The sequence below is a fragment of the Panthera pardus genome, unplaced genomic scaffold (assembly GCF_024362965.1).
Source record: "Panthera pardus isolate Hobbes unplaced genomic scaffold, ASM2436296v1 HiC_scaffold_16, whole genome shotgun sequence".
NCBI classification, from domain to species: domain Eukaryota; kingdom Metazoa; phylum Chordata; class Mammalia; order Carnivora; family Felidae; genus Panthera; species Panthera pardus.
The window spans coordinates 57,239,911-57,253,218 of NW_026526721.1; the positions used below are offsets into that span (position 1 = coordinate 57,239,911).

General features: G+C 38.3%; 1 protein-coding gene across 1 annotated transcript in view; it reads left to right on the forward strand.

Annotated features, from left to right (window-relative positions):
* The first annotated feature begins 313 nt into the window (after nt 1-313).
* Nucleotides 314-13,308, forward strand: part of NECTIN3 (nectin cell adhesion molecule 3) — a 125,574-nt gene continuing 112,579 nt past the window's right edge. Inside the window, exon 1 of the mRNA XM_019448293.2 lies at nt 314-740. Within this exon, the coding sequence (XP_019303838.2) occupies nt 581-740 (160 nt within the window). The 5' untranslated portion in view covers nt 314-580. The remainder of the gene's footprint in view (nt 741-13,308) is intronic.

Genomic DNA, 13,308 nt, shown 5'->3' on the forward strand with positions numbered 1-13,308 from the left:
GGCGGGGCCTACTAACCTATTCCAGATTTTCCTGTCCTCTTGAAAGCCCTGCTTTGGGAGAAACCCGTTATCAAAGTGGAGAGAAGAGATTTTTTTTTTTTTTTGAAGGGGGAGGAGCGTGTGTAGGAGGGCGGGGTGGGAGGAGACGCGGCTTGCAGTCAGCGATCAGACGGGAGCTGGAGTTGTGCAGGGAGGGCGGGAGAGTCCCAGCGCCGGCTCTGAGGGTCGGCTTCCTCTCCCCCTCCCGTGCGGGGCGGGGTGGTGCGTTCCGAGTTCCCAGGAGTTCGAGGCGGGCGGGTGCCGGGGGGAGGGGAGTGGCGGCGGCGGCAGCGGCGGGCGGCTCCCGCCTCAGCCTCAGCAGTGGCGTCGGCGAAGGCAGAGTCGAGGCAGCCGCGAGCGCTCGGCTGAGTGTCAGCCGGTGGCGACGGCTCAAGAACTGGGAGTTGGGGACGCGCGCGCCGGACCTTCCGCCGCCGCCGTTGCCGCCGCGGCCGCTGCTGCCGCCGCCCAGAGCCTAAGGCGCCGGGGCCGGGGGAGCAGGGGGGGCGGGCGAGTGAGAGGGCCGGGGGGAGGGTGGGGGATGGCGCGGACCCCGGGGCCGGCCCCGCTGTGTCCCGGAGGCGGCAAAGCACAACTTTCCTCCGCTTCTCCCCCCGGGGCCGGGCTCTTGCTGCCACCCCCGACGCCGCCGCCGCTACTGCTGCTGCTCTTCCCGCTGCTGCTCTTCTCCCGGCTCTGTGGTAGGTGAACCTCGGCGGCCGGCGCGGGCTGAGGGAGGCGCGACCGAGGGTCCCGGCTCCACCGCCGGTCGGCGCGGGCCGCCCTCCGGGGCGGTAAGGCGGGTGTGCTCGGCGGTTGACTGCGCGAGAGGGTGCCGCGGACTTTGGCTGGAAACTTTTCGCCGCGCCCGGGGCGAGGCCCGGGAAGGGCCGGGGCCGGCGAGTGCTGCGCCGGCCGGCTGGCCGCTCCCCTCCCCCGCTCGCCGCTGCCCGATGCCGAGTGCTCGGTGCGCGGGGAGCTCCTTCGTGTTTGCTCCGGGAACCGTTAACTCCTCGCTCATTCGCGGAGGAAGTCGAGAGCGCGGACTTCTGGGCTGGGGCGAAGGTGCCGGGCTGCACGTTTGCCGCCTCCTTTTTTCCCTGGTGAAACTTGAGCTGTGAGTCCAGATACCTCCAGGGACCAGAGCCCGACGGGATGAAGCCGTAGGCTCCCAACCCCTCCTGGCCTCCCGCTCTGGAGAAGGCACCATGTTAGCCCACCCTGCAGCATTCCTTACAGTTCTCTTCCGTCCTCCGGCCCGGTTCTGCCCCGGCAGCCTCTGGATCGCTTTGCATTGAGCCCGTCGCTGCCTTCCAGTTTATGGGACGTCTCTCACACTGTCCATGTTTATTATAGCGAACGCTGTTTGTCCTCAGGACTTCGATTTGTGTGTTAAATACCTGATTGCATCGATTGTGTTCTGGCTGTTCGGATTAAAACAGACCCCACGCCTCGTCCCCTCATTTTATGTTACAGTTTTTTATCACATTTGGGGGCGAGTCTCTGTAAATTCTGTTCCTAGGTATCCGAGACTAGAAATCCACTTGTTATAAGGATCCTGTAAAAAAAAAAAAAAAAAAAATATCTGGTGCCTCATGCAAGAGAGATGGACTAAGTGATCATTAATGGAAGGCGGTGATTTGGGAACGTGAGGCCACACCAGTTTGGGGGGATTAGCTTTGGCTTTTGGTAATACCGAAATACTGCAGGAAGTTATTCATTCGAACACTCAACTTGGTGAGGAAGGTGAAGCAAAACTTAACGCTTGCGCAAAGATTAGTGTAGCTAAGACATTTTTATTGGTACATAAGGCTGCTGTTGGATCTGTGTTTAGTGGGATTGTAAATGAAACCAGAAGTTTCATTAGTGTTTATTAAAAGGAGAGATGTGTGCGGATTTCTGGGATGGTGTGATTTAGAAGAAAGAGAGTCCTGTTCCGGGAGGTGTGTCAGGGTAGTTGGTTATGAGGGGAGGCAGAGTTTCAAGAGATTGAGTGCCCCTTATAGGCTGAGAATCTCCTCTACCAATTCACCACCACGTTTCAAGCACGGTAATGAAAGTTTCTGATTTACAGGGTATAGCCTGATAAGTGGCTTGTTATCTAATCCGCATTGTTTCTGTATCTCCACTCCCCAGCTGTTTGGTTCCACAACACAATTCTTAATGCTGCTACCTCTGTAAATTGATGCAAGATTCTACGTTGAATTTGTATACTGTTCTTTGCCATTAGGGAAGATGGTGGATTACAGTTGAGTGGGAGAAAAGTTGGAGGGGGTTTACTATCCTGATTTAGATTGTGTTAAGGACTAAGTGACTATTATTTGTACCTCTAATAAAGGCTTATCTTGCTAAGCAAAGCCTTATAGAAGACTGAAACTAGGTGACATGTGCGTATAATCAAAGATACTGAATTTGAATAATTTCATAGTGCTTGTACAAGGGCTTGTACAAGGGCTGATTACTTTTGAAGGAACACACGGTTTTCATGCAGAAGAAAGGTGTGTTTTTTCTTTAAATCCTTTTTGGTGATGTGCTAATGGAGGGGTTGATATTTTTATTTAAGGTCCTAAAAATTCAAGCAGTATAGGCAAATGGACTGTGATTTAGAGCAGGTGTAAATTCAAGTTTTTAGAGTCAATTTTGCTGGTAGTTGTAGAGACAGGCACTAGCTTTGTGTTTCTTGCACTGTTCTTTTAAAGAGCTTCCTTTTCTGGCTTGTAGTGTTAATAACACCCTAATTTGTGAACCCTTATGACAAGTTTTTTGTTTTTTGTTTTTTTTTCCATCAACCTCTCTCTATTTTAGAATTCAGTCTTTGAGTAGGGCACAGTTGTCCTGACTTATGGGTGCTTAGTAAGTATGGAAGTAGAATTGTCTTCATGTAACCTGTTTGTTGATTTGACATTCGTAGCACTACTTACAAGGTTTTGCGTGTACTAATGTTTGAGTAGTCAGTTTTAGAATTGAAAAGATTTTTAGGCTTTAAAAAGGTGATTATCTGATGATTTCTTAATCAGAATATTTTACTTGTTTGACACGTACAGTTTTTTTTCTTTTTGCTGCTTTTTTGGATATGCTGCTCACATGTAGCATGACCTTAACTATGCTCAACATCTGCAATGTCATCTATTAGTACAAGATAATTTTTATATCCTGTTCATGTGCTAAAACAAAACCCTTGCAACTGGTAGATTTGATATTCTGAAAGGTGTAAAAAATTACATATTATTTGCTGTTTTGAGGGTGTATACTATCTGTCTTATTTGAAGAACTGAACTTTTAAAGTGAGAATTTTACAGGTTTACAAACTCTGGTTTTTTTTTGTTTTGTTTTTTAAGCCTGAGAAATTCTTAGGTATAAAGGTCAAGGGGGCTAGATTTACAACATCAAGTGACTTGATAAGTCCCATTTATTTAAATCCCATTTTTCTAGAATTCCATATTTCTTTTTTTTTTAATTGAAGTGTAGTTAACACACAGTGTTAAATTAGTTTCAGCTATATTTCTTTATGATAGCAATATTCAGTTCATATGTGATCAGATTTATCTCACATTCCTTCCAACATTCTTCTTGAAAGGTAGAGACTGTTAGCAGGGGTATGGTATCAATGAAGGAGATAATAAAGCCTGTTTGGTCTTTGTCCATTCCTATTTGAATCTAGGATTCCATGACTTTACATTTTCATCAAGGTTTTATTTAATGATAAACGACGATAAAGAAGATGTATTATTAAATTGAATCTTGAACAGCACTTTCAGTACTTTCTGTATTCCTGGCACTTGATAGGCACTTGGGGACATAAAGCATGAATAAGGCAGAGTTCTGGCTTCAAGGAGCTTACAGCATTGTGATAGACATGAAGACAATTGTTGATTATAGGACAGTCAAGTGTTTATGATAGAGATCTGCATGAGGTACTGTGGGGTTGCCCAGAAGAGGGATTCCAAACGCGTTAGGTAAAGATAAATGTGAATTGTGAGAAGTAAAATTACTTTTTAAAATCAGTGAGGCAGATCTTAGTGAGATTAGACATTGTGGTAGGTGGTAGAAGTTTGTTCCTGTCTCTTTCTGATCTTTATTGTTTAAATACTAAATGGGCAGTTTGATTCTGAAAAACAGGCTGCCACTTAACAGCTTTGTGAATTGTTGGCAAGCTATTTAACCTCATCTTAAAAAAAAAAAAGACATCATCACCTTGTGTGTAGAGTTGTTGAGAGAATTAAGTCAAAGAATAAAATAATAAAACAGTGCATGGAATATGGTAAACATTCAAGTGTTAGTAGCATTGCACATTATAAACTAACTTGCCTGGTATTTGCCATTCTTCAGTTCTACCCTAATGTCTTGAATAATTGAGTTTTCAAGGTAATTAACTTAATCTATTTGCACTTTACAGCTTTTTTTTTTTTTTTTTAATGTGTAGCGCAGTCAGTGCTCTTTAAATATTTGTTAAATTTGTTTCAGATAAATATTCAGAAGACCAATTCTTAGAATATGAGGATACAGTGAAATTAACTTTTGTAATTGTATGGAACCAAGTTGAATCTTCCCTTAATGATGTGGAATGCATTTTAAGATTTGGCAGTTCCCTAAGGTCACTTGGAATGTATTGAAAATGTAGAGTTGGAGAAAAGTGTCACAAGTAAGCTTCTACCTTACCAAGTTACTGATAGTATCAGGTTGGAGCCTATAATATGTACTGCCCATATAAATCTTTCCGCATTCTTAGCAGATATAATTGGAAAGTGAACCAAATTTAAAAGTAAGCAAAAAACCCCAGATCTTCCTTTCTTGTATTTAGCCATAGCATCAGAAATAGGAACTGGAAAAAGCTGGGCAACTTTATATTTGTGTGTGCATGTGTGTATTTACTGTCTTGTTTATTTCATTATGCTTAAATATATTTAATTTAGTGATTCAGGAACTCTAATGGGCATTTTGCATTTGTATAGTTAAGAAGTTAAACTTATGACTTCTTGCCTATTATTTGAAAATTACTGAAGAGAAGCTGGCTAGGATAACTTGTTAAAAAATAGAGTATTTTGACATTTTGTGATTTGCCCCTTTAAAATTAGAGTAAATAACATATTGTTATAGCATATTCTATAATCCATTAAAGTCCTTATGACAGTTCATAGTAAGGACTAACTAGTTTGTGAAAGATGTGGCATTTAATTAATAATGGCTATTAATATATAAATTTAGGATAAAATCAATCCTTAAGTTAGTAATAGAATGATTATTAAAGATGATTTTATGTTCCAAGCATTCAGGTCCAAAAATGTAAGTACCATAAATGTCATACTTTTGATTATCTTTTGTATTTTTATCTAAAATTTTTTAAAGTCTTGACTATGTATCCTTTCCTGAATTTCATAAAACTTAAGATTTCTGTTTTTTTTTTTAAGTTTATTTATTTTGAGAGAGTGAAAGAGCGAGCACTTATGGGGGAGGGACAGAGAGAGAATCCCAAGGAAGCCCAGGAACCATGAGATAATGACCTGAACTGAAATCGAGAGTCGGATGCCTAATGGACTGAGCCACCCAGGCACCCCAAGATTTCTATTTTTATACTAGGTTCTGACATTTAATAATTTATTTAAATAAAATTTATCCTGACTCTTTATCAAGGGTGAGCTTTAATTTTTTTCCTAAATGACTCAATTATTATACTATAGATAATTCATTTAAAACTTTAGTGAGAGCTTCCCCTTATGACTTTGGAAACAGCCATATTGCAGATACTGTAGTCTATTTTATACTCATGCTATACTATTTTTAGTACTATTTTATAATAGTACTACACTGTTTTAGAAACGATCTTGTATTGCATACTTAATCTCAATTTTACATATTCTCTTTCGTATAGTATTCAGAGTGATTGTTTTTCTTGTAGTCCTATTTACTGCCCAACATTCCTTCTGCTAATTAAGATGAGTAGGAAAGAACTACCTGTTGCATTGTGTAGATATTCATAAACTGGAATTTGAGGCATGTGTAAAAATATGCCATCTCATAACTGGATTAAGTGGCTAAGAATTGGCAGTATGTCTTTCAGCACTTCAGATGATTATTTTGTAGGTGTAAGATAGTAAATTATACCTGTGGATCTATAGATAGGAAAGTATTTTTTAAAAAAATTTGATTTCCTTGAACTTTAATGGCTTAGAGAAATCAAACTTGTTCTTATTTTAAATAGGTTAGCTTTGCACTGAGTGGAGGCTTTTTAAGCTCTCAGCTTAGGGTTATTCAGAAGAAATAAAGTTAAAAGGAAAGGCGGTGCTATAAATCACTGTTCTCAGCTAGCCAGGGTCTGCAGAAGTAGGGTGTGCAGTTGGGTTCAAATCTTAGTTACTAGGGAGTCTTTTTCAAGTAACATTCAAACAGGCTCCACTGTGGATTTACTGGATTGACAATTTTTGCAAGAGGGGTGGGGAGTGGAGCCTGGGGATTGGGACATTTGTAGTTTGAGAGACATCTTTAGATGATTCTTTCTTCCCTTGATGAGTGCTCTTTATTACAACATTTAAATTTATGATTTGACCAGATGTGGTTCTTCTTCTGAAAGAAATATTCCACTCTTCTGTTCACTAATGTATCAGAAGTGCTTGGCATATAGTAGGCACTCAAATTTCTTTATTTCAGGAGTTTAACAGCAAAGTCAAATTTAAACTAGCACTGTCCAGTGGAAATATAATATGAGCCATACACAGAATTTTAAGTTATCCTTATGCCACATTAGAAATAGTAAAAGGAACAGGTGAAATTAACCTTAATCATGTATTTTATTTAACACAGTATAACCAAAATATCATTTCACTGTGCATTTGATACTAAAAAATTGAGATATTTTACATTTTCCTTCCTAGTTAAGTCTTTGAAATTTGGTGTGTATTTTAACTTACAGATTGTTATTTAAACTAGCTGTATTTGATGTGCTCAGTAGTCACGTGTGGCTGGAGGCTACCATATTGGACAGTGCAGGCCTAAACTATATGTGTCTCTGAAGTAGGTAATGCCTATTACCTACTCTGGTCCTTACTCATAAGGCCTAAAATAATATTACTCTTCCTGCCTACCTAGTGAAATTCTGAAATAGCTGGTTTAAGATCAGTTTTCTCTGTGAAGCCTTCCCTCACCACTTCTTGACTAAAGTGAGCTTTTCTTCTTTCTAGTTACTCTTACATTTGTTATGTGGTATTTAATTATAAGTTGTTTTGTAATGTGTGCTCTTTGCAGTAGAGATCTTGCCTCATGCTTCATTGTATGTATCATAACAAGTATTGTAATAAACAAAGATTATTTTTCAAACTATATAGATTTTATTAACATTTGCTTTTTTGCCCATTAATAACTGTTTAAGGAATTGACCAAATTTGCTATAACATAAATGGCATGAAGAGAATACTTGGTTTAGGATTTCATCTTCCATATTGAAGTAAAATAATGAAATAAAATAGAATAATAGCTATAATAAATAACTATGAAACTTTTGTGAACTTGATTTTATTTCTTATCTGATCCTAGATATCTTTCATTCCTTAGTCCCTGGACGCCTACCCTCTTTTGTGTTTAATAATGTGACATGTGGTCATTAGAGGAAAAAGCACACACATTCTATTCACTTTTTTTTTTCCCTTCATGTTTTTAGGTTTAGAGCAACGTTTGCCAAAGTGTTTCTGTTGAATTCAAGTCTCAGAAGATATGTTTCTGGGATAAAGTACTGTGGTTAAATAGACTTGGGAATGGAAAAAAAACTAGCTATATAACCCACTTATGTAAAGTCACTATATGCATTAATATACTAATAGCTTAAAAAATTATTCCGTAAAATATACTGTTTTACAAACTAATTAAAAAAAAATCTTTTTTGTGTAATACCTGTTACATTGCAGAAGCTATGTTGTACAGAACACACTCAGAAGTATATCCCTAGAGGGATTTGTATATTTGATATTATTCCTATTTTGACAGTCCTATTCCTACTTTCCTAGATGGGGGGGGAGTGAATACATACATATTGTCTAATAAACTAGAAGAGGTTGGTAGGTTTTAAAGATGTTGCTTGATGAGATAGTTCTTCATTGGCTTTTCTTTTTTTCTAAAAATTCTTTTTTGCTATCTTTAGGTTTGTGTCTTTATTCCCCATTGTCTTACCCATTTTGAATCTGAGATGTTTGCAAAATTGATCTTCTAGGAGGAATACAGTTTTTTTCCCTTTGGTATTGTAAAATCAGCTGTGCATTATTTATCTCAGGGCATTTGTAGTTTAAACAGCTTATGTGTGACATGCCTCACTTTATGTATATCACATCTCACCCTGAATTTGAATTTTCAAAATAAAGTGTAAGATTAAGATACCTAATCTGTTTTGTAATGGAAATATGTCAGTGTTGTTACTGGGAAGGACCTGAAAAAACCAAGAGGCAATTATAAATATAGGTGCATACAGCTAGGACTCCAACTCAGTGTTGAGAACATTGTATACAATTAACAGTGTGCTTGATGCCTTTTTTTTTTTTTTTAATGTTTATTTATTTTTGAGAGAGACAGAGTGCAAGCAGAGGAGGGGCAGAGAGAGAGAGAGGGAGTCACAGAATCTGAATCAGGCTCCAGGCTTTGAACTGTCAGCACAGAGCCTGACTTGGGACTTGAGCTCATGAGCCATGAGATCATGACCTGAGCTGAAGTCTGACACTCAACCAACTGAGCCACCCACATGACCCTGTGCTTGACCCTTCTAATGTCTTCACTTTAGAGGAAAACCAAAAATGTTAATGAAATAGTAGTATTGGTGAACTGTGGTTCACAATCATATTCATATAGTAACTATTTCTATGTGTTATCCATGATAGACATGATTGTCATTATTACTAGATTATCTTAGGCTGTTTTGAAACTTATTAATATGATTTCTAATTTAGTCTTAGCTACTGTGGGCTAGATTAAGATTCATTTCATAAGTGTCCTGTCATTATGAACTCCAAATTCCCTTCTAATTTGATTCAGATTAGAGATAATCATTCATGGCTAGAAGTTCAATTTAAATATTGGCTAAGTCACACCATTAAACTGTCTAGTTTTTAAATGTGCTTAGGGATACCCTGGTTACTTTATTTTAAGTGCAAAATTTTTAAAAGCTTCTCTATTTTATTTATTTTTTATTGAAGAGATTCAAGTGGGAGAAGGTACTTAACTACAGTTTTATCCTTCTCATTACGGACATAGGGCTAGAACCTCATAGCATTTTTCACTAAACCATGAGTCTGCATATGTTAATGGCTCTAGCAGCTGTTCTGAACCTCAGATTTCTCTGCTTGTTAAAGTTAAGAGATAAAAAATTACCACGAACAAAAACCTTGAGTAACATGTTCAAATAATCCGCTTGTATTGACTGTCAACTTTTATAGTAGCTTCTCCATTCCTATAAGCATTGTAAGTATATGATTATAAATCTATGATTATTTTATACAGCTTTGGCTAGTTCATCTGAAAACCAGAATGAACTTTAATATTGAAGTATAATGGTAAGGAATTCCTATTCTCTTTCAAATTGTTACTTCTGTTTGTTGTGCACTAGCACAATGTCAAAGATTTATTTATTTTTTTCTTTTAAAGCTGGTATAGCTTCTGTGGTTACCGGACTGATTTTGAATAATAAAAGAAGGCATATCAAGGCCAGAATTAATAACACTAATGAAGACACCTATTCTTAGGAAGAAATAAGACTGGTTAACTATTGACATTCTTTTCCATATTTAAGATTGTGAAAACCATTTCAAGTTTTAGATTCGTAAGAGTTAGCAATTTTTGGTGGCTATTTTGAAGCCATGCATTGCTTATCAAACTTATTTTTCCGTATGTGTATAAAAGGATCTGGACATTGGCACAGTTTTGTTATATTGATTGTGAAAATGTTTAAATATATAAGTAGTTGGTGAAATTTGTATAGAGCATGCAAAAAAAGTCTCTTGCCTTGTAAAAGTTTGAATCCTAACAACATCTGCTAAAATATAAAAACAACTCTGAAATTGCCTAAGAAAAATGCAGATCTTTGAGGATACTACTATTGCTTTGCTGCCCTCTACAGTCATCTAAAATAATCGCTCTTGATTTTTCTTCCATCAGATGATTAAAATACTTACTTGACCTGTGAGTCAGTTGAGTAATATTTACTGTTAAAATATATTTTTTAGTTAGTCACAACAGTTGACCCATACCTATAATGCAAAAACTAAAGGACTTAGAATTGGAGCAGGGGATAAATTGGGAACTGTTGAGCGTCAATCAGAAAATAGGTAAAACAACACCAACTGAGAGCTAGGTGGTTAGAAGATATCACAGTGAAATAAGACATGGTGGTTGGTCCCAAGTTTATAGACCTATTGGTAAGACTAACTGTATGTTAAAATATATACAAAAAAGGTGTTTGTAAAAACGTTGCAAGTAGTATGGTATAGCCTAAAAGAAAGATCAGTAAGACCTGGAAGAGTCAAGGAAAGCTAAGTAGAGGAGACGAAACTTTTGAGTTGTGTCTTCAAGAATGGATTAAATTCAGACAAGTAAAATAGGGTTATATTAAAACACAAAGGATCTGTTACACAGAAAGGGCTATGCAAGGGGCCTTGGAGTCTTTGCACTTAATAAATGTAAATTTTAATTGTTAGGAGATTTGGAATTAGTAGTGTGTGTGTGTGTGTGTGTGTGTGTGTGTGTGTATGTTAAGTCCAGTTACTTAGCCTTTCTGCCTGTTTCATCCCTAAAAAATTGGCTAAGTACTTCATTTACAGAGTTGCTGTGAAAATTAAATGAACTCCTTAAACTGCACAATATAGTGCTTTATAAATACAACTAACAATGATGCAAGGGAAAGTGAATTGTCTTATATTAGAAATATAAAAGTATTGTGGGATTATAGAAGAAGGAGCAGTTTTACTGGCAATGGAAGAAGACTTAATAGAAGGCCTAATTTTGTAGCTGAACCTTGAGGGAAGAATTTAGATTTCCATTTGTGAGGGAAATTCAAAGAGAAAGAGGGCATTCCAGGCTGAAAAGATCACTGGACTGAGAATTCTGTGGAAGGAATGTTCCCGTGTGGTTCAAGCATGAGCTTTTTGTAGGGAAGTCATGGATTTTTAAATACTTTACTGATGCTGAGGAGAATGTGTGTGGTAGGCAGTGAGGAGCTTTTGAAGGCAAGTAACTACTGAATCTGTCTGATTTGAGGATGTTGTATTGCTCTGATCGCAGTGTATAAGATATATTGGAGATATGAGAGACAAAAAGGAATAGCCATTATAATCGTTCATGGAAGAGAAGGTTGTGAAGACAAATAGCATTTTGGTAGAAGGCTTGAATGGAGAGATGGATCTGAGTAGATTACCTAGTGTTTGGATATCATAGTGGGTGAGAAAGGAAGAGTTGGATCTGAACTTAATGCTTCTCTTTTGAATGGCTAGAAAAGTATGGTAAAGGTATTGATTAGTTTTAGTCCAGTAACATTTTGGAGGCATTTAAATTGCGGTGTCTTTGGGACATATTTTATTTTTTTTATTTTTTAATTTTTTTAATATATGAAATTTATTGTCAAGTTGGTTTCCATACAACACCCAGTGCTCATCCCAAAAGATGCCCTCTTCAATGCCCATCACCTACCCTTCCCTCCCTCCCACCCCCGCATCAACCCTCAGTTCTCAGTTTTTGAGAGTCTCTTATGCTTTGGCTCTCTCCCACTCTAACCTCATTTTTTTTTTTCTTTCCCCTCCCCCATGGGTTTCTGTTCAGTTTCTCAGGATCCACATAAGAGTGAAAACATATGGTATCTGTCTTTCTCTGTATGGCTTATTTCACTTAGCATAACACTCTCCAGTTCCATCCATGTTGCTACAAAGGGCCATATTTCATTCTTTCTCATTGCCACGTAGTACTCCATTGTGTATATAAACCACAGTTTCTTTATCCATTCATCAGTTGATGGACATTTAGGCTTTTTCCACAATTTGGCTGTTGTTGAGAGTGCTGCTATAAACATTGGGGTACAAGTGCCTTAGGGAAATATTTTAGAGCTGTAGTTGGAAATTTATTATGAGATGGTGGAGATAATATGTGGAGTTGGGAATTACCAGGATTGAGATATTGGGAATAGATGAATTTTTAGATAGAAGGCAGAGGGGGAGGAGAGAAGGAGAGAGAAGAGAAGGAAGAAAGGAAAGAGAAGTGGGCAGGGGACTGGGAAAAATTTTCAAGGTTGAGGTATTTTAATTGGATAAGAAGGAGGGAGAGGGGAAATCATCTGGAAAAAAAACTTACTTGATAAATAGACCAATATATTTAGTAGTTAAGAGGACTGCATGGATGACCCAGTAATTTAGTAAAAGTGGTTAGGAGAGGTCAAATTCCAAAAAGTTAACAAATGAGGGGACGGTGAAGAAGTAGTAAGGTATGGCCCACTCTTAGGAAAGAGAAAGAGTAATTTGATGGGGGAAGAATAATGTATCAGTTGTTATGGGCTGAATGTTTGTCATCCCCAAATTGAGATATTGAAGCCCTAACTCCCAATGTGATGGCATTAGGAAGGGTTCTTTGGGAGGCAGTTAGATACCAGGTGGTTCACGTATGGAAATCAAGACCCAAGGGAGGCTAGACATCTAGAACCATACCCAGAACCACAGCCAAGATAATGTCAAGGGACAGTCTATCAAGGTCATTGCTTTTTGCTTCTTGAGACACTGGAGGTTATATACAGCTTTGCCTCTTAGACTGGCATTGCTGCTCTTAGAGATTGGATATTGTTATTACCATAGCACAAGGGACTATACTTTCCATGGGTGTCCATTACAGAAAGTTGAAGGAAAGCTTTATAAAAAAAATTGACATATAGTTGACAGTGTTCTGTTAGTTTCAGGTGTACAACATAGTGATTCGACAGTTCTATACATTAGGCTGTGCTTACCGCCATAAGTATAGTTACCATCTGTCACCATGCAATGTTATTATAATATTACTGGCTTTTTTGTTCCCTGTGCTATACTTATCATCCTCATGACTTATTTTATAACTGGAAGTTTATACCTCTTAACCCCTTCACCAATTTTGCCCTTCCCTCCAACCCCCTAATGTTTGGCAACCACCACTTTGTTTTCTGTATTCATGATTCTATTTCTGTTAGTTCGTTTGTTCTGTTTTTTAGATTTCACATATAAGTGAAATCATATGGTAATTTGTCTTTGATTTGAGTGAAAGGTGAACACAGCATTAGACGATGTGAGG